Source organism: Ambystoma mexicanum, chromosome 2p (assembly GCF_040938575.1).
Source record: "Ambystoma mexicanum isolate Mex_15411 chromosome 2p, UKY_AmexF1_1, whole genome shotgun sequence".
Lineage (NCBI taxonomy): Eukaryota > Metazoa > Chordata > Amphibia > Caudata > Ambystomatidae > Ambystoma > Ambystoma mexicanum.
In genome coordinates this window covers 1,465,914,060-1,465,937,918 of record NC_090923.1, presented here as the reverse complement: position 1 = coordinate 1,465,937,918, position 23,859 = coordinate 1,465,914,060, and the positions used below count along the sequence as shown (strand labels likewise).

Below are 23,859 nucleotides of genomic sequence, written 5' to 3'. Positions count from 1 at the left end.
AGACAGGACGGAGGGACGAGACTGACACAGTTCCCATTATTGAAGAAGGGTGGTGGGCGGCCACAGGATATTCCATCGCAACAAATGGATAAGGACAATTTAAGATGCAAGCTACCTTTGTTGACTGCCGGGGCTGGAAAATGAATTGATGAGCTCGAAAGACTGACAACAGGGACGACATTAGCGGTGGATGACATGAAGAGTTTACTCTCAGCCATTCTTTGGGAGGCAGCAGACGATGTATGCAGAAGAGCAGGGCATCCCGGAGTGACTGCACAGAACACAGACCAGAATGGCGCACAGCTCAATAACTGCTGAGCGACCTTATGGCAAGCTCGATGGGTGCAGTACCCAGACACCTCTGATATAAGTGCGATTATGGCATGCAAAATGCGTGAGCAGGAAGACCCACTACAATATATTCAAGAAATTCAAGAGCGATGGCGTCTTGAGATGAGAGAGCCATGGCACAAAACAGTGGGGTTATTTTACCACATATTATGTCAAGGGTTGCCCAGGCAGGTTCAGTTGCAGGAACAGCTGAAGAAGCTAGTGGGGATGGAGGCCAAGCCATGATCAGAAATTCAGCTAACCATAGTGCAATATTATAGGCTAATGCAATAGAATGTGAATAAGAAACTTGAGGAGCGAAAACAGGAAGAAGTGAAGTTAGTACAGAAGAAATAATTCAAGTATAAAATGGAAGGGACAATGCTAACAAGTGGGGAGGGAGTAGTTTCTCAGCATACACAGAACAGACTGCAAATAGCAGGGGGAGGCTTTGCAGAGTGAGAGGATATGAATCAGTGGCCGTGTAGACGAGGAGGGGCACCTCAGAGAAGAGGGTTTGGATATCAAATGCAACAAGCCACAGAGGGGTTTCATGGGGGACAGCAGAGACCAATGGGGAGGTTCCCATACAATGTTGGGTGGTTGGGGAAATGGGCCACATATCTCGAGTGTGTAGGAACAGGGGTGGGATGCACCAAAATGGGGGAATGCAACACCAACCCACATATCAGACAAAGCAGGCTGACTATTATGCCCAGGATCACACGCAACCAAAGACATATGCTCTGCGACAGACACACACACATGATATGCAAATGCAGCCACATCAGCCCATGACACATGCATCGCAAATGCAGGGACATGTGCAGCCATCAGAACCAGCACAGAAGAACATCATAACCACAGCACATGCAGACTCCACGAGCCGAATCCCATGTGAAAGTTGGTGGGATCGACTGTTGTAGGGGGAAAATGGTTCGCAGGGCTGGGAATTTCATTATACCCACAATAGAACATCCCACAGACAGACCTGATGTGTTCAATCGTATCCGTTACACCCAATCTGGCTGAGGAACCACATATAGGGGTGACAATAGGTGACAAGACGGTATGTTCTCGTGGATACAGGGGCGACTCAGTCCTGTATTAGGGAAGGAAGATACCCAATGTCAGGCATTGCCAGGAATGCGCACGGATTATTTGGGGCTATGGAACTGGTCTTTTTATTGATGAACTTCCACTTTCTGTAAGAGAACACGACCCAATGAGTTCTTACTTAGACCACAGATTCCCCTTGATGAAAGGGAAGGAAAAGTGTTACCAATAGAACTTGAGGCAGTCATAGTGAGAGACGAGATTATAGTATTGCATGGGACTGATGACACAGGACGATCCTGGAGAACGGTGATTGCAGTGGGGGAGGTATACAGGTTGACTGATGGACAGATGAGGAACTATTTCAAGATGATCGATCAGATCGCAAGGTGGTGTTTGACATAAGCATTGCATACTTGGTTGAGAATACATAACAGGGAAGTGCCACAGAGAATGGCTGTGTTACAAAAATAACCACCACCATTGCTCGATGAAGACTTGGGGCTAGTACCCAGCGTTTTATGGACCAGTGGTCCCTATGACGTAGGTCTGCTAAAAGGTATAGGAGCAGTCAAGATAAAACGTAAACCAGTGTCTATTTTACCAAGGGCGAGACAGTATCCCCTATCAAAGGAAGCAGACAAAGGTATTTATGAGACGATTGCCGCACTAGTGAAGCAAGACATTCTGGTAACCTTAGAAACGCAATGTAGCACTGTGCTGTACCCTGTAAAAAAGGCGACCGGGTCAGGGCATTTTATTCAGGATTTGCGTCACTTGAGCCAAATTGTTAAATCAGAATTCCTGTTAGTTCCTAATCCAGCGACAATTCTGTGTAGCATCCCGATGGAACTACACACTTCACGGAAATATACTTGAACAACACCTTCTTCTCTATACCCCTCCATGAAGAGTCACAGGATGTGATGTTGTTTCTAAATAGAAACCGGAACTGGAAACACACATTAACACAGGGGTACTGTGAGTCACCTTCTTTCTTCAATAGGGTCCTCCAGATGGATCTTGGCGACATAAAGATGGGGAGCACCATCCTACAGTATGTGGACAACATTTTGATTTGTAGCAAGTAAGAAGAACAGTGTCGAAATGACTCAGTATACTTGTTGACAGTATTTGCAGAGAAGGGTTGCAAGTTGGACAAGGCAAAATTACAATATTTCCAGAAGGAAATACTATATATTGGGAAACTGATATCAAAGGTGACTCCAGAAAGGGTAGAGGTGTTCTGCAGAACGCTAATGCCAAAATCAGTGAGAGAAATGCAGCAGTTCTTGGGCCTATGCAATTACAGTAGAGCCTGGGTGTTTGATTATAGCACATATACAAGACCCTTGTTAAGCAGCCTCATGGAGGAAGAGAGAAGCAACAGTAAGTTTCTTTGGACACAAAAAATGACTGAAGCATTTAAATAGCTGAAGAAAGCAATATGCATAGCTCCAGTTTTAGGGATCCCAGACAACCATGATGAGTTTTATTTGTTCACACACTGGCCTATTACAGTGGACATTTAGACCTGGTAATGAGAGGACATTATCCATGTGAGCAAGCTCTGGCTGCTGCCGCATTCATGGTAGAAAGGTCAGCGAATATTTTGATGGGGTATAGCACCATGTTTTACTTGGAGCAGACCCTCTTTGCATTCCTTGAAAGACCCAACAGTACGCTGACCACAGAGAGAGCTTCTGGATATGAACTAATTATCTTGAATTCAGCAATAAAGGTGGTGAGGTGCAGAACTGTAAACCCGGTGACATTTCTAGCTGAACCAGTGGATGAGGGAGACGGAACAGTATGATAACCTTCCCAAAGTGGGGGAGAAGCCACTTGAAGTGGGATAAATGCGTTATATTGATGGGCCTTTGATGATAGACCAGACAATGGGGGAAAGACATACAGGGACGGCAGTAGTGAGAATAAAGTCAAACGGCACAGCCGAAGTAATAGCAAGCGCAAGATTGCCTTCACATTTTTCAGGGCATGCAGCAGAATTAGTGCCTCTCATAATGGTATTAGACGCACGCAGAGACTAGGAAGTCACAGTGTTTTCCGATTAGGCCTATGTGATGTCTACAGTACACTCTGGGCTGTCATAATGGCAGAGGAGGGGCTTCCGACATGCTGATGGCTATTAGGCAGGCTCACAGATGCGCTCCAACTCCCAGCAGCAATAGCGGTTGTGAAATGCCAGGCCCACACAAGGGGGGAGGACCTAGACTCCTGGATCAACGAAGGCACAGATGTGGAAGCAAGGCATGCAGCATACTTCCCTGAAGTAACTAACTTTGATACCCCATTGTACACACATATCTGTATGCACAATATGATTCTAAAGGAAGTCTATAATACCTTGCCAGCCACGCAGATAATGGAATTTCAGGGACGCACACCGGTAGAGGCAAAAATAATTATGGGTGAGAAGGGGATGTTCAATATCCCCCACGGATGCTTTGTGGCGACAGGAGAGCAGAGGCAAGCTAGTAATTCCAACAGCACTATTGCAGATTGCGCTCACGCAATTGCACTATCCCACTGTACTCGGTAAGGACGTACCCGCTGCACACATTGGGGAAGAGTGGTTTTGTACAAATATGGCAGAGCATATAGCCGCGTTCATGGAAAACTGTCACCTGTAAGAAATTCACAACTGGTCATTCTTTATGTGTAGTGAGACGAGCCATACCCTGCCCAATCGGGCCTTTCAAACACCTCCACATTGCAATGTGGACATGATCCAGGTGTGCCAGGGCTACCACTACATGGTAGTGGTTGTTTGCTTATTTTCCTGATGGACTAAGCTGGTCCATGCTCATACCCCGATTCTCTCAGAGCAGCAAAATTACTTGTTAGAGAGGTGTTCCCATGATGGCAGGTGTCTGAGGTCCTGCGGTCTGACAATGGAAATCATTTTGTGAATGAGACTTTTGAGCACATCACAACCCTATTGGTGACACAGCACAAATTCTCCTGTGCCTATCACCTGCAAGCGAATGGGGTATATGAACACCTCAACATCCTGCTCAAAGAGAAGCTTTCAAAAATAAAAGCCACCCTAAAAAGCAATGGCTCCATTGTTTGCCCTTAGCCCTGTTCGCATTGCGCAATCAGCCCGGATCTGACCACCACTTAACGCCCCCAGAAGGTGGCAACTGGACAGTGCATGCAAATAACCCTGGCTTCTCCCACAAGGGCCTTGATAGATGCCCACGGCACCTCTGATGTATTTGGAAATGAAATTCACAAATATATTACTTCTTTGATAGCTAGTGCCTTTTTATTTCTCGCCAACTGCAGGCACGGCGGGAAAGGTCAAAGAACAGCGAAGAAGAGAACACCCCAGAAATGAACAAAAGTCTCTTGGAGCCGCCACTACTCTACGCCGGGGACACTGTCCTGCTGAGGAACATAGTAAGGCCCTGGTGTAAACCCAGGTTTGAGGGGCTGCACGTCATTGAGCAAGCCACAGATTGTGCAGTAAAACTCGGTGGCAAGAAGGTCTGGAACTACATTGGAGACGTTAAGCCCTGCTGAGGTGAGACCTCTTCCCGCCAGAATGAAGATGATTTGGCTAACCCGGTGCAGGACCAAAGAATTAGGGAAGGACAATACGCACACCTAGATTAGGCACATTATCTTTTTATTTACAATAGATATTCATTGAGAAAGTACAGACTGTCCGAGGTACATGGTCCCCAATCGATGTATGTTCTTTCAAGAGTACTTCATTCGATTTGTGATACAATCAGAAACAGAGCGGATGATTCTTCCACAATTGTTTTTCCATGCTTTTCTGCTTTATGTAGCTCAGACCTACCAAGAGTTGACCCACAGAGACCCATCCATCATTGACTTACTCAGTGATTCGAGAATCCCCATATTGTGAGAACGATTGTTTTATGCAGCACTTTCACAGTACTACAGACGCAGAGCTTAACCTAACACACACTAACATCATAATTACACATTTTTGAGGCTTTTCAGGTAAGTTTGACAGGTCCTTGGAGCAACGTAAGAGAACATTCGAGAATAAAAAAATGGGAAACATAATTAGAAATGTCATAACGTTTTATGCCTTCTGCTGTCTCTACCTCTTTACCCTCTTTGTATTGCTTTGGGTTTTATTTTCACATGCACAAGCTTTGTCCCGTACTAACGTAACCCCTATGCATGCCATCACGGAAGCCATAACTCGGCTGGCGATAAGCACTGCTAAGGAAGTATTGACAGATTGGTGCTAGTTGCTCGTGTTTGCCTCAGTAGTAATTTTGATTACGTTAGTCGTATTATGTATCAACACAAAACTTTGACATATATCCCTCTTTCCATTCATAATCCTGTAGACATTTGAGTACTGCCATATTATCTCTAAGGGTTGACTGCAATTGCAGGACATGTTTTCCAATAGCATTATCAATGTATTTGGATAGGCCTTCTGTGGCCCACCCAATACCACTCATAATTGATCAGACCTGTGGTAACTTCTCAAAGGGTTTGTGGATTTTGGACAACAAGCATATTGTCGATATCCTCAGCTCTTTTATGAGTAGAAAGCTTTTCTCATCATCAGTAAGGAGACCTAAGTGGTGCCATTTACAAATCGCTCCCTGTAAGGCCTGAACTATTACCCTGGTGGGATTAGTTGCAAGTGTCTTATAGCAGCCTGGTTCCACTAGATGCACCATGCCCATGGCAATGTAGTCTTGTCTGTTTAGTACCACTGCATTGCCATCTTTATCAGCTTCTTTAATAACTATGCTGGTGTCAGATCCTAGTGTGTTGAGTGCCTGGCTTTCGTTCCAGCTGAGATTGCATCTGGTTTTGTGCTGATCTTTCTTGGCAGCATCAAGATTATTATGAATGTCATTTGTCACAGCTTGATGGAAAGTGTCAATGACATTGTCTGTAGCCATCTGTGGTGTGAACTTAGATTTAGGTCAGAATTTCTGTACTGGTACATTACTTTGGTGTACTTGTAAGTCAGTGCAGATAGCCTCCCAATTAGTCTTAGTTCTATCATCTAGAGACACAAGAAGATGTGTGTATTCTATATCGGTGATAGAGAATTCAATAGGAATTGGTGGTCGTTTCTGTGGTACATAGCTTTTGGCCTGGGTTGCGAAAAACGTTTTTAAATTTAGATTCTGAACAAACTTGAATATATCTATCTGAAAATCAACAAAGTCAGTACCTGTGCTTAGAGCAAATGATAGGTCTTTGTTTAGGTATTTTGGGTGATTTGACCAATCCACCATCCACTAACACGTGATTGTTAATAACCACCTTTGGCAGCAGTCAAAAGGGCCTAATGAATATTTTAGATAAAAAAAAAATGCAAACAGTAAAACCATGCTGCCGAGCAGTTTTTAATTTATGGTTTTCTCCCCATGTCTCTCTGCTCTTCCCATTCACCCCATCCATGACCATGGTATGTATCGACAAGTTTTTTGCACATAAACTTTACTGTTAACATGCATTGGTCCAATGGATCCTATTTGATGAATGTACAATTATTAGCATTCAGAAAGACCCAGTGTCAAAACACGTGTTGGATGAATCTTCTTGTCGAGTGTATGACAGTAAACCAAGTTTTGTGTTGATCAATAATACGACCAACTTAATCAAAATTACTACTGAGGCAAGCATGACCAACTAGCACCAATATGTCATTACCTGTTCATATTTTTGAGGTTGAGAGTAGAGCCTCAAGGTTCTAATTGAGCTACAAGCCCAACTGATTGTTATGACTATAGCGCACTGAGATTCGGTCATACTTACCAGTTTCAGTCGAAGGGATTCGGCCTGTATTTCAAACAACATGTGGTATAAACACATGGGCAAAGTAGGGAAAGAAACTACCGGAGAGAGCTGTTACATCTGTTCTCTCATCCCCTACACCATGAGTGCATCCAGAACATTCGTAACAACTGAAATTACAAAAGTCAGAGCACAATGTTCATGCATTTATCACTTTGCTCCACAAAAGGACGATTTCAAGGGAGACAAGCCACACTAAAGTGGATGTCCAGAAAAATATTTCCGTACAAAGATAGTTACATCAAGACTCAAGAAATGATGGATGATTACTAGAGTACAGACAAGACCATAGAATATATCCCTGAAGATCCGGTAAAAGGAGAAGCAAAGGTAGTGACACAAAAGGAGTTACAGTGCCCCAAGACGGGACCAACGGAGATAGGAGGAATGCCAGGATGCTGGGAACAACTGCAGATGATAGTGTATGGACAAGTGTACACAGCAGATGGGTGGAAGGAAGGAGTGGTTGCAAGCAACGCACATGCGCTCCTAACAGTTCCAGTGGAAGTAGTGCAAAAGGAAAATTAAAATGGCCTCAATGAATGGGAAGCAAGTGCGAAACTGCTCACATGGGTAGAAAACGAAGCAGAGCCCATGCCCATTATACCACTTGAGGGCACTTCTTTATTATTCCAGAATGATGGTCCAGTAAAGGTTGGTTGGAGAGAATAAGGGGTGTAAGCAGATCTCGGAGATACCAGGCACAAAGGTCAGAACCGCAGTGCTTATGGACCACTGCTGGGTCTGCGGGTCGAAGGCATACCTGCAGCTGCCACACATCTGGGGAGGAATATGCTCACTTATACAGTTGGACACACTAGCATTGGTAGGGCCCCGGAAGGACATACAAGCAGACAGATTCCCCAAGATGGATACTCGCCAAAGAAGGAAGAAATCTCTAGGGTTGACCATAGTGAAAGGAGGGAACTATGCATCATCAAAAATGGAAGAGGCCCTGGATGCGATACCACCAGAGCACAGACTGTTCAGAAGAACGGAAATGTTCTTCACGTCCATCGTTCTAGCAGTCCAAACTAGCACAAACACCAAATGGCTTCAGATAACACATTGGGAGCTGTTGCAGATGATAAATTCAACCGTCAAAGGGTTCAATGCCATCAAGGAAGAGTTGTGAGCAGTGAGGCTAATGACTCTCCAGAACAGATATGTTCTAGACCTTCTCACAGCCATGGAGAGAGGCGGGTGCACCAAGATTGGGTCTTCCTGCTGCACGTTCAGCCCCACCCACAATGAAGATAATGAGACCCTAACAGAGGCCATTACCCGGCTATCACAGCTGCGTGGCAAGATGGAGGCAGAAGCAAACGCTGTAGGAAAGGACAATGGTTGGCTGTTGTACATTTTCTCCTGGATATCAACCTGGATGGACAACGGATTGAAAGAATTGGTAGGAGCACTGATACTAGTGTTATTCACCTTTTGTGTCATCAGAATAGCCATTACAGAGTGCAAAAAGACCACTGAAAAGACCACAGGGTTGAAAGTACTGGTAGACTTAGAGAATGAAGAAGATGAAGTGATAAAGATACAGAATACACTGAATTCACAACAGACTCAGTGTCCTCTGTTCCCAGCTGGAACAGTGTTTGAGTTCACATTCAACACCTGTCATTATTGGAGAAAATGGGTTTGGTGCAACCCTGGTAAAGACTGCAGTTAACCTAATATGGCGTTTGGACAACCATGCAAAGTACCATGGACATTTTGGAGGGATAACAAATGTTTGGCTCCCAAAGTTTCACGTAAATAGGGAGAGTTGTGTAGGTAATGTGGTCGACTCGCTGATGAGAGGAGGGATTGAAGACGGAGGTCCAGGTATGGTCCTCATGACCCCCACACAGCTCTGAGCCCAAAGACAGAGACATGACAGGTGCACCTCACTCATAGATCCTTTACCACCATCATCGATGTATCGCAGATTTGAGAAACGTTACTCTCTCAGACAGCCATTCAGGCCATACCAAATCGATGATATCGAGGAGATGGAGATGCCATCAATCGAACAAGTCAACTGACTTCAAATCAAGAAATCAATGACGTCATAACTGACATCACGACGTAGCAGCACTTAGACATAAAGTACATAGCCATCCACTCATTAAGTTACACAAACATGCATTAGTTTGTTGCATAGAGACACGAAAAACATGCTTATGACTCATGCAGGTAGATGACAGACACACCAATATATCTATCTATATATCTATATCTATATCTATATCTATATCTATATATATATCCTCATTCTTCCTCAAATCTGAACTGCAAAGCGCCAAAGTATACATGTACCTAGCTTGCACATACTTGACTGCCACTAACATGGAAAAGCCAAGAGGATAAATATGGAAGCTATAGGGCCACTGAAGTGAATGAGGAAGGGGAGACAGGCTTTGAGTACAAGGAAGGGCTGGCATGGTCGCTGCAGCCAGAGGCAAGCAGAATGCTGAACCTAGTCAAGGACGAGTGGAGACGGGAACATTCCTGGTTACCAAAACAGTAAGCCACCTCCAAGAAATTCTGGCTAGAATCCTCATACTTACAGGCAAGAGAGCTCCATTCCGTGGTCTCATCACACATGACCCAGCAGAGGAAGACAATGCCCATTCAATCAAGGTAGACAGAGGTAAGCTGTTTCCATCGAATCAGAGGTGGAAAAATACAAGTGTTGTTTATGAAATAACAACTGAATGCACTCTCCCAGACTTAGGTGATCAGAGATGACAACATTAAGGAACACAGAGCCACTCCATGTTCACTCTCATTGCCTTGACAAGGTACACTCAGGCTGGTAACCGTCCAGGATCCCAGGGCTGGAAGGACCTACTCTGTCCAATACAGAGTCACCTTTCACATGAAGGTATAATATGTTGCAGAAGCCAATGGTCTCCCCACGGTCTGGCAACATTTTTCTGGTTTGATTCATGTGTATTTTATTGCTTCTATGTTCCTTGTTTGATGTTTTCTGGTTGTTATGCTGTAAAGCGCTTAGGAGTAAAACGCTATATAAACAATAAAATACAAAATACGAACATTGTAGATTGATACATGTAGGGGTGGTCCCAGGAGTAACTACCAGATATGGCTACCCAATAGCAGAATTAACCCTTATAGGATACATACATAGTTCACCTAAACTGACCAATGTGAATGCCCAATAGATTTCGGGGGTGAAACGCTCAGAAGAGAACCCTGGAGAATTCATGTTTTTCTAGGGTGATCCCTGTCATTTTGTTAGATAATAAAGACAGTAAACTTTGCCCCATGGTTGACTCTTCCATTCTTGCGGTGGGGATTTTTTGATGGACCGGAGTGTCTCTATGCTGGTAATTGGGGTGACTGCTATAGGGCCTCAGCCGCTCCTTGACAAGTGCATGGTGGTGGAGCTAGTTATGGTTGCATAGAAAACCATAACTGGCGTATTTCTTGGGTTGTTTCATTTTACTTTGTAACCGTAACATCCCTTTAACAAATGTTTTTTCACTGGATTTCATGGGATTTTATTGGTAGAATTTAACCAGAACGTCCCTTCAACTAAAGTCTTTTTTACTGAATTTGATAGCTTTTTATTAGTGCAACTTAACCAGAATGTCCCTTTAACAAAAAATGTTCACTGAATTTCAATGGTTATTATAAGTAGAAATGGTTCATGATGTTAGAGCACTGTATATGAGTTATTAAGAATTTCTTTGTTAACATATACGAAAGGACTGTAAACCGCCTTTAACAAACATATGTTTTGCAATGCATACTGATGTGTGTTGTTTTTAGCAGCGCATGCTGGGGCTGCAAGTCATGGTTGAATTTCTTAGGGCATGAGGCTCGACCATGGCCCCAGCCCCACCAAACCACTGCCGTTATCTACTGCACCTAGCCGGCACCTGGTCCAATGCCCACTTTATGCCATAATGCAACAAAAAGCCAGTGATCATGGCTTGCAGCCATGGCCAGGCTTCACAATTCATGGGGGATGGGCTTCAGCCATGCCACAGGCCCTAATAAGCAATTCAGAATAGAAAACCCCATTGTTGTTCCCAGACGTTGTTTTCCCATTCCCATTGCCGTTCCACATTCAAGCCTATCCTGATTTTAAATTTCTTACCACATAGCCAGTCCCTGGTGGCCCATTGCCTTTCCCAGGTGGCCTAGCCAGTGGCCACAGGCTATGCCTCAGTCTCCAGAGCTATATCACAATCTGTTGTACCTATATTATGACACTTAAAAAAATAATTAAAGATGGACATATTTTCAAAAGCATGTGTTCCGGTCCGTGTTTGATTTTTTGAGAAGTGTCAAAATGTAGGTACAAACAATAGCGATATAACTTAGCCCCCAATTGACAAAATCCATTCAAACTTTGCCACAAACACTCAAAGTTGGGATTATAATGTAACATCTGTGCAGATTCATCAAACGGCACCAAATGTATTAGCCATTCAATTATCTTTGGGGAGCCCCCCTCTAATTTTGCCCACTCTTGGTGAAACGGCACCAAACTTTGTGAAAACATTCAAATGTGGGTCTACAATTATATCACAGAATTTCATGCTATTTCATTGAATGGGTCCAAAGTTATAAACCCTTCAAAAAGTGCTGTTCACCAACCCTGTAATGTATAAATATGCATGGATGTCCTTGAAGTTTTGTCACATTTGCGAACATCACAGCAATGTCCCCGAACATCTAAGTTGTTCGTGGACATTGGAGATGAAAAAAACCCAGATTTTTGGCCAAATTCCATCCCATCCTCATCACCCCTAACCTTCCCAGAGATTTTTTCATTTGTTTGGCAAGTGTAATGTGTTTTTTTAATGTTTTTACAGTGATGTCTGCGGACAACAGGCACAGTTCGCGAATCCAGCCTGGCATCCATAAAAAATGTTGACGCACCTCACGTTTTTAATTGACCAATCAGCGGGCATGTACGTTGTCCCTGAACGTCACACAGCTCTCTGATTGGTCCAGAGGTATCCACAGACACTGAATCAGGAAGTGAGATTGCAGACTGGACACAGATATAAATAATTTCTTTTAACTTACATTTTGGGCATTTTTAAAAAATCTACTGGATGGATTAACACCAAATTTGCAAAAGCATGCTTTTGGGGTATCCGGTAATAACATTGCCGCAAAAATGTCATTGTAAAAAAAAATCATGGCAATAATGCTGTGGTTTAACCCTGTAAAGGTGTACCCCATTATACCATTTAAGGGGAGTGAGGGTTGCGGGGTGTACCTGCTCCCCTTAAATGGTATAATGGGTCCGCGGGTTGCAGGGGGTCCCCCACATCCTTTACATGATTGTGGTGGCAAAACCACAGCATTTTTGCTGCGATATTTTGTATTCATGGCAATTTTTGCCGTAATTTTAAGACATGGAACCACTTTCGGGACTAGGCTGCTGCTTCTCACCATTTTTGGTGCAAATCCATCCAACGGTTTAGGGCTGTAGGTGAGAGCAAAATTGTTTCCCATTCATGTCGATCCGGATTTCAAAAGATTTGGGACTCCCCCCCATAACTTTGTCCCCTCTTTACAAAACCACATGCAACTTTGCAGAATAAATCAACGGTCGCCATGTACTTTTATTGCAAAGTTTTGTACAAATTCGTTGGACGGAGGAAAAGTTATAAGCCGCCCAAAAATTGCTCTTCCTATGGGTTGAACAACTTAACCATAACTATAGGGCGGCTACCAGAGGCCCTGTAATATAATGCATACATGTGTTTCATGTTCTGGAAGGATAGTGTGGGGCCATTTGGTGAGGTGAGGTACAGTGAGGGGATGGGAGGGGCTATTAAACTGATCTTATCATAACTGATATCTCTGAATGGTTACAGTTCTACTCTGTGAAGCCTCAGCGGACAGTCTCTGCCTGGATACATACTCAATCCCTGTTTACTGAGAGTTCACTGTTAAGGGGATATCTTTACAGCTACCCTTCATTGGTGATCAGATTTCTCTGTGTAAGGTACCTCTCGTTGCTGACTCCCAGCAGGCTGTCTCCGTTCACCTCAAGGATCTGGTCTCCAGGCTGCAGGCGCCCTGAAAAAATAGTGACCCATGAGAAATGAATGGAATTGCATCTACAGAGAGGCATACTAACATTTAATACTCTGCACAGATATTTTATTGACCCAAATGCTATTTAACGAGCCCCAAAGGACAAAAGGGGGTGCCGGGATGACAAAACTATTGCACATCGGGCAACTCTTGTAAGAGCAAACTCTCAACTACATTGGTGGCACTTACACTGATGGGGGTCCTCTGAAGGGTACTCCACGAGGGTCTTCCCAATTTTGACAATTTTTTTTTAAAACTCTTTATTTAAAATTTTCAAAAAGCAATAACAAATAAGCAAGCAATACATAAGTAACATATGCAATACAGTAACATAAAACCATCATTTCAAGCAATTAACAATCAAATTAAGAACAATAGTACATATGAAACGAATAATGGATCCAAATCACTAATAACTAACAATGGTTTAATAATAAGCAGTACAATAAACTAATAAAACACAAAAGATAAGCCATGACAAGACTCATACAATACAAACACCCACCCCACCAAACAACATCAAGCAAAGTCTCATACACTATAATCTTGAATCATAAAATTAATTAAACGGTCCCCACTGTTCCATATAAACATCCTCTCTATGTTGCTTATCAAACTTTATCTTCTCAAAATTTCAGAGAACTTGTACATTGACAAGCCATTCTGCCACACATATTCTATTCCTGGTTTTCCAGACTCTTAATATTTGTCTGGTTGCAACCAAGAGGACTTTGTTAATGCAACCTAATGCTGTATAATCAATAAACCTACAATACTTTGGGGATTTCAAAAGCACTGTAGATTGAGTTCTCAGAAATATTATATTCCAAATCAAATGAATTCTACCCAACATGTCATTCCAAAAATCCCTCACCCTGGCACAATTCCACATCATATGTAACAAGGTGCCTTTCTCCTTCTGGCATCCCCAGCAACTTTCACTTTCTACCAATCCCAATCTTTGCATCCAAACTGGTGTCCAATAAAGGCGCCCCAATATCTTCTGGTGAATATAACGCAGATTCAAATCAACTTTCGCCCTGATAGGAACCTTCCACAGATTCTCCCATTCCTTTATTGAAATAACCCTACCCAATTCCTCAGACCAAGTAAGTCTCAATTTATCCCATGACCCTGCCAGATGAACCTCTAATGAAAAAAGTTTTAAAAAAGTTGACACCTTATATGGCACAGACTTGAGGATGTTGCACTATTCCGGCCTCTGCGTCATTGGAACCTCTAACATCTGTTGTCTTTCTGAGATCAAAGATGTCAACAAACCATACCTCCTCAACTCCCTCTTATGCAAGCCAAATTTCCCTCTTAAGTGTTCAAAAGTTGGCATCCTACCATCACACCAGACATCACCAATTAACAATACACCTCTACTAATCCAACTCCTCCAACATAACATTTTGTTATTGATCTGCAAACCTGGATTGTAACCAATGGAAGCCTCCCTATAAAAGAACAATCCCTGTCCACTCCCCAATATCATGGATGTTACAGCATCCTTAGTAGCAACCACTGTCTGCAAGCTAGTCACAAGTATAGGCAATTTCCCCAATGAATATAAACTCTCGATCCAATACGGCCTCATTTTTGAATTTCTATTTGTGCCCATAACGGAGTTGAGGAACTATTCATGTTGAAATAAGCGACTGATTTTATTCAAAATAAATCCTTGGCAGTAATTTTCAAGAATAGGTTATCCAAATCCCCCCTCTTGTACACTATGAACCAGAATTTATCGAGGTATTTTCGGTGTCTTACCAATTCCCCACAAAAATTCCTTGAACACCTTATCAATATGCCCTACGTTTTTCTTTGTAAACTTAACAGGGAGCGACTGAATGATATATAGGACTTTCGGTAGTAGCACCATTTTGATCGCGTTCATTTTCCCCCAGATACTCAGCAGAAGTTTTCCCCATTTGCTGATGTCTCTACGAAGAATCTCTATTATTTTATCTCCATTATATCCAACCAGTCTCTTCAAATCTCTCACAAGATATACCCCTAAATATTTCATATTACCATTCTCCCATTTGCAGTTCCAATCCATCAAACTATTACGAACAGGAGTTTCTCTGGCAGGAAAAAAACACATTTTTTCCCCAGTTAACCTTATAACCCAAAAGAAACCCAACCTCCTCAATCATTTCTTTCAGAGTAGAGGCCCCCTCAATTGGATTACCAAGAACAATCCAATCTTGACATCATATGCATAAACTAGTACCTTGACTTCTTATTTCCCTACCTTTAAACCTTTCAAAAGCAGACGTTTCCGAACAGTCCGTTTTCCCTTTCCATGCCGGGACCGGACGCGCTGGGAACACTTCTGTTCCCAGCGTGTCTGCTCCCGAAAAAATAAAGAGAAGATGGTAAGTGGGGTTTGGAGGGTTGGGCGGAGGAGATAGGGAGCGGCGGGCGGGGGGTGGAAATAAGAAAAGAAAATGTACCTGGGTCCCCGGCAGGGGACGATGGAAGCCTCCAGCCGTGTGGAGGCTCAAAGCGGGGATGGCCCCGCTTCGAGTCTCCACACGGCTGGAGGCTGCCATCATCCCCCACCGGGAATAAAACAGGCAGAAGGTAAGTGGGATTGGGAGGGCAGGGAGGTGGGAGGAAAGATAATTAAAAAAAAACATACCTGAAACCCCGGCGGGGGGTGATGGCAGCTTCTCTGCCGTGTGGAGGCTCAAAGCGGGGATAGCCCTGCTTTAATCCTTCTCATTGGCTGAGGGTCTTCCACACCCCCCCGCTGGGAACAATGGCCGTGTAATCCCAGCCGAGGGATTCCCGGCCAGGTAACGACCCGACAAGAGCCAATAAGAATGTGTGTTACATTCTGCTTGGCTCTCACCGTGTACTAATTGTATTTATCTTACTTGCAGAAGTGGATGTTCAATACACTGTTACTTAACATTAATGAGCAGGACAATGCAGCGCGGTCGGGGGCTCATGACAATTCCTCACAGGAACATGTGAATGATGCGGGGGAGCTCACACATTTCATGGCAATATCCCGTGACACCCTCCCCCGTGCTCCCAGGTGGTTACGCAGGCACTAAAGGGAGCCCATTCACTGGCTACAGTTTGGGTCCTCCTTTGAAGGCTACGCTGGATCAGCAAGAGTTATTGGTTTTAAAATGGCAGTTCTTACTAGATTTCATCCTGCCACCAGGAATTCAGGATGTTACCGACATCATCCACAACGTAGCGAGTTAGGCAATTACTTCTATGGGGATCGTCCAGGTTATACAGTCACCCAGGACTAAGTGCTCCCAGAAGAGGAAGCATGTACAGATCCCTGACACAGAAGGACTGGCAGCTGCATAGGGAGCTCAGCTTCCAGGAACACCATGGCATAGGCCCTACCTTAAGTGGCACAGCAAAACGTGCCAGAGCTCATCAAGTGGCTGTGGCCTAACGGAGGGAGTCGCCTGCTGGCTCGTTATGCCACGACCCCTTGTAGAGTCCTTGCTTAATGGGCTACAGGCTCCCCCACCAGGCAGCCCTTTGTAGAGATGAGCACCCTCTACCTTCTTGGGGAGAGGGTTCTGATCTCTGCATCTGTTACCTAAAAGGATGCCTGGCGGGAGACAGCAGCCACACGTGTTCACCCTTAATAGTGGTGCTGCTCCTCAAAAGGCACTATTAAGACTGAAAAGGTGAGGCCGCTGAAAACCGAGGCTTTTTGCCTAAAGCCTGAAGCTCTCCCAAACGAGCAGGAGCTTCAGACTTTATGAAAAAAAACACTCAGCTTTCAGCAGCCTCACCTATCCTTCTATAATGATGGCACCGGACCACATGCATCTCTTGATTAAAGGGATGCCTTGCAGGTGCCAGCGCCACCATTATAGAGGAAAGGCATTTTTTTCTGAAGTCTGAACTGCTCGCGCATGAGCGAGAGCTTCAGGCATTAGAAATAAAGCCTTTTCCTCTAGCGATGGGGGCTCTGCCAGGGCCGCGCCTCAGACCCACATTCCTGAACCAGTCTGTCTGAATGTGGATGCCTCACGTAAGCAAGGACTCTAATGAGGAAGTTGGATGAGGGAATAATGACGCAGACATAGCTCCAAGGGACATGGGAGCTTTACTGAGAGCACTTACTGGAGCACTAGCATCCAGTGGTTCTGGAGAAACATGCGATGTGTTGTGTCCAGTTAACACTGTGTCCTAGAAACCAGGATGCTACTGGGACTGGGTATGGGAAAACTAGAAGGCACAATACAAGGCATACAAGTGCTCATTGTTCTACTTTATGTAATTTGAAGGCTGGGAGCGACTAGGTATAGACATACACTTAGGCATATCCCCGCCACCAGATTTTGGTCACCTGAGTTGCGTACTGCAAATGTGCAGGGCAAAAGGTGGTATACACACCTGAATGCTGCATTTTGCTGAGCACATTTACACTTTTCCCTGAAAATGATTAAATGCTGCCTGTCATGCTTTCATGGCAGCCGGCGTTTACAATTACAATTAAACGCTACCTTCACTGCACACATTTAAGCATGGCAGTCAGCGTTTACAATGGATCACTATGGAGTCTGTCTTCTTTACCACATAAAGCTGACAGTCTCCATAGGACTTCCCAGCATTTGCGCTACCATGAAAGCGCATGCTGGCCGGAAATGCAGTGCATTTGTATGGCAGGGAGGGGGCGGAAATGCAAATTGATTTCCGTCTCTCGTCTCCGCCATACAAATGAATTAAAATAAATGGTGGCTTCAATGGAAGGCGTAAAAGCCTTATAAAGGCTTTTCCCTCTTTCATAGATGCCACATCTCATAAAAAAATTTGCTCCTCTCTGTTCAGTAGCTTTAATTCACACACCAACACTACACATATTAGAAAAGGAGACTTAGTGAAAGAAAGGATATACCAAGGATCACACCGTCTTTTTTAATCAAAGTCCGGAAGCCAGGAAAAAAGAAATCTGAGTCTCCAAGATCCAAAGGCAGGTCACATCTACTCCCTTCATAAAACTCTGACAGAGAAAGCAAAATAAACAGCAGCAAACAGTTGCATTAAGTACTGATTTACATGAAGCCTCATCAATTCGGTGAGGTAATGGTGGGCAGCCCAAGGAACTCCTGTAACTCACAGGTTCACGCCTCCAAGAACAATGCAAGGAGTTCAGAAATGTCATTAAAAGGAACATCTTTCTTTTGCTTCAGCATGCACTATTTCAAAATTATTATATAATATATTATATTATATAAAATAGCTATTATCTGAAACTGTACCTCACCTAATGAATTCTGGCATCTTCGGTTTTACAAAGTTTACTTCTCTGTGAGTTTACGGATTTCTCCTTGTCTTTTCTGAATATAGAAATTCAAATTTTTACATAAAAATAGTGTGTGGACATTCTCTTATTGGTGTTAATGAAGTGTGTTCTGGAACGACTGCCACTTGGAGGCCCTGTAGCGCCTGAGGGAATTGCTAGTAGTGCCTGAGTCTGGAAGATATACCTAGACTGGAGACCCTGACCACAAGGCCAAAATGAAAATCTCCCTAACATGCGGCGGAGGAATATCAGGAGGTCAAAGGAATTGCGCACCAAGACAAGGTGGAAAAGGAGGTGTGACCGATGCATAGCAGGAGGTAGGAAAGGACTGGCAACGTTCGGTCTGGGGAGTAAGTATATTGCCTTGGCCATGGCCCACGATGCAGCACCCCCAACTCACCATTCAAAATATATGTAGGGATTAGCCTAGTGAGACGAGGGGACAGTCGATAAGAAACCGAACTGTGTTGAATAAAAAGTAGCAACCAGCTAATTTGAACTTTGAAAGGTTTAAAGGAACTATTAGCAAAGGAACCAGCAAAAGAGGCGTCCAGCACCACATGGGTGCTCACGCAGGAAGCTCTGGGTGATTACCAGATGGTAGAGACTACCATAACCAGAAGGCCTTGGGAAGAGGCGTAAAGAGATCAAAGTGGTCATACAGGGGTGTGTAAAATCCTCTGTACCGTTGAAAGTGTTTGACCGACAGATGATTGTGAAGCTAAGGGAAATTAATCAGTATATGAACTGTGTGTCATAAAGGTTGGCAAGAGTGAACCCGGCGGAGGGATGCTAACGAGAAGGGGCAAAATCTAAAATCCCATAGAGAACTGTTTGTGAAAGTTTGGCAAGAGTGAACCCGGCAGAGGGAATCCGTCAATCAGGGGTGAAGCGTGAAGAACAGATTAAAAAGACATTAAGATTCATGAATGCAAGAAGTATTGGAAGACCAGGGGAAGTGAATTGTCCCCCTTGTCAGTTGGGTCCGAGCCTGACTGAGGGAGATCCAGAGGTGAAAAGCCAACACCCACAGTTCATTGAGAAAAGGAACTGTTTCATTGTTTTGTTGACTACGACGGGTGAGGGGTCTGCGCCCAGAAGAGAGGGATCTAGGGGTTAAGCCATCACTGAACAGATATGTGGAAAGGAACTTTTTGTTTGTTTGTTTGTTGTTGAACACATCAGGCCTTCGAAGGCAAGAGACTTTTTATTGAAAAGAGACTTACCCATCGAAGAACCTGGTAGCTCAGACAGAACTGTCGATTCATGCTGGGAAAGCCTGAGCGTGTACTGGGCTCCAAGGTCCCACCTTGTCCTGTGATGAAAACGTGGGGAAGGGAGACCCCTGGCAATTACATCCTGACTTATTATTTAGCACACTTCATTCTTTATTGAAACCCTATCCCACACTCTTTCTATAATTAGTGGTAAGGAATTAACAATAGGTTTTCTTAGTAGAGGCCTTTTTTTTGTCACAACGCCACAAGGACGGCCTTACTTCTATTTGATGGTCAAACCTTGCTCCCATTTTAGATTTAGGTTTAGGTTAGGCGTTTTTCCACCCTGCATTTACAGTTTAATAAACACCCTTGGACTGTGATCACTTGTGTCTCGTCTTTACTGTTGTCACCACGAGTTCCTTACACCCCCAGAACTGCTTACATTTGCTATTCAAAGCAGTGAAAGTACTGTCTTTTGTGAGAGCCTCGAGTCCCCAAAGGATATCCTTCGGACCCACCTATGGAGATAGCACCACAGTTTTAAGACCGCTTCCCTACACAGTCAGAGCGTCTGCCATTTTGAATTCTTACCTCCATCATGCAGATACCAACTGAGCGCTGTACGAACGCACAACTGTTGCCTGTGCTCATCTGTCTGTTCTCACTCACTGGGTATGACAGTATTTTCCAGAGAAAGTGTTAGTTCTCTGCAGAGCTTGAAAACCTCTGCAGACATGCCAGGAGCTGGCACAATTTGGTTATCCAAGAAGACTTTCTGCTTCTTTCAGCTACTCTGTGGTGGTGTGGTAGTCTCCCGGAACCCCCAAAGAGATCAGTTCATGTTCCTGCAAGCAGGGTTTCCACCAAAGAGATGATAATGCCTAGTTTGTCATGTTTATGATGGCCAGCTCAGTGCCAAATCAGTTTTTAAGTTTTTGGGGGTTCTCTTTCTTGCTGATAATGGGAGCTAGGAGGTCATGGGTTATCTCAATTTCATAATGAAAGCTAGTGAGTACCACTTATGTGGGACCATGGGAACTAGACGGTATCAGGTAATATTATCCCCACCAAAAATATCGCCGTACATATGGTCGTCAGGAACGGCCATAGGTGATATTTTTGGTGGGGATAATTTATGGGGTAAATGGATGGGGGGGTTTCGGGGGTGTCCCCCGCTCTCTTTTAAAATATATGGGGATTGCGGGGGTGTCCCCCGCAGGTTCCATGGGGTAATATTGCAGCAAAAATATGGCGAAATTTTTGTATGGCGATATTTTTGCTGCGATATTATCACATGGAACCAACTAGACATGCTGTTGCAAGTTTCCGTAAAGAGGACAACAACGTGTTTCATGTATCTGACCTGTCAAAGCTCTTTGACCTGAACCAGACACATGGCTGGAAGTTTACCTCTTCAGGCCAATATGAACATAGGTAAATGATGGTCTGTCCAGGGATGAAGAGTGACATTAATGTTTGCTTGGAGATATGTCACAGGAAAGAAATATATCCAGGATGTTGCAACCTGCAGGGGTCGGTGTAGAAGGTCATATGGAGATCACCGTGGCATTTCAGCGAAAAGCAAGAAACGTGCAGTGGTTTGGGGACTGTCCAACCAGATGTTAAAAACCCAGACAATGAGATTTAGTTGGAAGTACTTTGCGAGATTGTCATGAAGTCTGACCATTCTCTGGCTAGAAAGGTGGAGGCGCCACAGCGCCTGTGGTTGGTGATTACAGTGAGGTGTGTGCTGGAGTCAAGTATATATTTGGAACCATACTTTCAAAGGATGAGGTGCCATCATGGTAATCCTGGTAGTAGAGATGCACACTGGGTAAATAAGGGCAACCCTCTTCTCTAGCCTTGTTAAGTCTATTATTAGCATGAATTTTGTATCTAGTGGGGAGTAAGGTATAAACCATGTTTCATTACATCTATAACATCAATGTCTATATCTTCATAGATGTCAGACACATTTTATTTGATAACCTTGTATTTGAAATGCCTTCGTTGAAATATGATCTGGGTGTTATCGCTTTTTGGAAGGCACACTTGTTGGCCATCTGAGGTGCAAGCAGGAACAGAAGCCTGGGCCAAGTGCCCAGAGTCTTAGATGGCAGGTGGGCATGCCGCAGGGTGTGGGTACAATGCATGGATGGGTGACCCAAGGCTCAGCTGACCCAAACTCCACTCCAAGGACTCAATGGTAACTACTGACGAAGGGAGGGGACGATGGAATCAAATGTAATGAGGTTCTTATAGTTTCCTTTGATTTCAAATATTCACATGCTTATAAATATTGATGGCTAGCTTCACGTAGGGAGGAGAGCAGGGTTAATATTCCAGATGGTGCCCTCATTGACCTCAACAGACTCCAGAGGGGGCACTAACTCTCTCTCTCTCTCTCTCTCTCTCTCTCTCTCTCTCTCTCTTTCTCTCTCTATCTCCCTCTCTCTCTCTCTCTCTCTCTCTCTCCCTCTCTCTCTCTCTCTATCTTCCATCCGTCACTGATTGGCATATCCTTTGCTTGTGTTGAAAGGTTCCAAATCAATGTGAGTTGTCTCTTGGCTCCCAATTTCCCATCCATTTTGCACTTTTCTATATTATTCTTAATTACTCACCCACCCCTACTTCTTGCCAGGGCCCACCATTATTTGGTGCTCTTTGATAGTGAATGAACACTCTACATAATCATTACGTCCCCTCAAACGGTGGTCCAGTGTAGCCAGCTAATTATCTGTAAAATCCATCCCTACCTTAATCGCCACATCACTAAAATCCATACCTCCATTCTGGTCCTAAGCTAAATGGATTACTATGTTTGCTTCCTCCTCAGACTCCGCCTTTACTACTTCAGCTGCCTCAGAAATGAAACTTTGCCGCCCATACTCTCGCTTTCCCTGCATTAAACCTCCCTCCCCCGGCGCCTGAGAGCAGAATGGCTTTCCATGCACTACTACAGGTGCCTTCTTATATATTTGACATCTATCCACAGCTGTGCACACTCCTTTCACACTCTCGCTTCCCCTCTTACTCTGCACAGCCACCCGTTTTGGCTACTTCGCTCTCCTGGCTCTGTTTGACTGACACTCTACTCCCCCAACATTAGGAACAGATCTTGGCTTTAGGATAACCCTTAGGAAACACCTTGTGTGAGATCTACAGTGGCTTTCATCCCACCCCTGTGACTCCTGCTCTGCTCCCATATGCACTTCTGTTTTACTATTTACTAATAACCTACTGCACCACTAAGTGCATCTTCTCCTTAATCTACATATCTGTAGAGTGCTACATGTGCGTGCCCCTTAGGCTCTACTCTTTCCAACTTCTCCATCCAACATCTGGTTCCACTAACATGTTGCTGCCCGTACATTGTGAACCACGTGGCAATGAGAAGCCTCTGCGCATTATTGTTGCTCTCAGAAAGACTTTCTTCAAAGCACTCTATTTGGATGTATACTAATTGACCTTTTCACAATTGACCTTGGGAGAATTGACCTTGGGAGAATTGACCTAATTTAAAATGTCAATTAGGACATATATGCGGGGGGAAACCCCCTGCAATCCCCACCCAATCCAAAACCCCCTGCAACCCCCACCTAATCCTCTTCTATTACTTATAATCCAAAACCAACCCAATACATATATAAAATAACTAAAATAATATAAAGGTCAATTGTGCAGAAGGTCAATTAGAACAAAAGGTCAATTGTAAAAGGTCAATTTGGGTAATACCCTATATATATTTATGTCAGCACAAGCCTTCTTCTCACTAATAAGCCTATGATTTGAAAAAACAACTGGGGATCAGAGGAGAAGTGGGCCTCTCGTTCATGCAAAGTTGTAAAGGTAATAGGCAGTAAGGGTCTTTGGACTCTATGTGGTGTGGGTGTCAAAAGCCAATGGAGTGCACAGCTACAATGTCTTCAAGAGCATGCTTAGTTCTTGGTCTGATAAAGTGGCAAGAAGTGCTGGCTATCATGTGTACAGTCAAGGAGCGGGCGCTTGAGGAGAGTTATGTACAGGCAGGATTCCCCCCTCTCC

General features: G+C 44.0%; 1 protein-coding gene across 3 annotated transcripts in view; it reads right to left on the bottom strand.

Annotated features, from left to right (window-relative positions):
* The window catches only part of LOC138567624 (syntaxin-binding protein 4-like), an 839,836-nt gene that overhangs the window by 508,529 nt on the left and 307,448 nt on the right, over positions 1-23,859 (bottom strand). For all 3 annotated transcript variants that reach the window (XM_069646045.1, XM_069646044.1, XM_069646046.1), the window contains one exon: positions 13,212-13,281. In XM_069646045.1, coding sequence (XP_069502146.1) covers positions 13,212-13,281 — 70 coding nt within the window. The remainder of the gene's footprint in view (positions 1-13,211; positions 13,282-23,859) is intronic.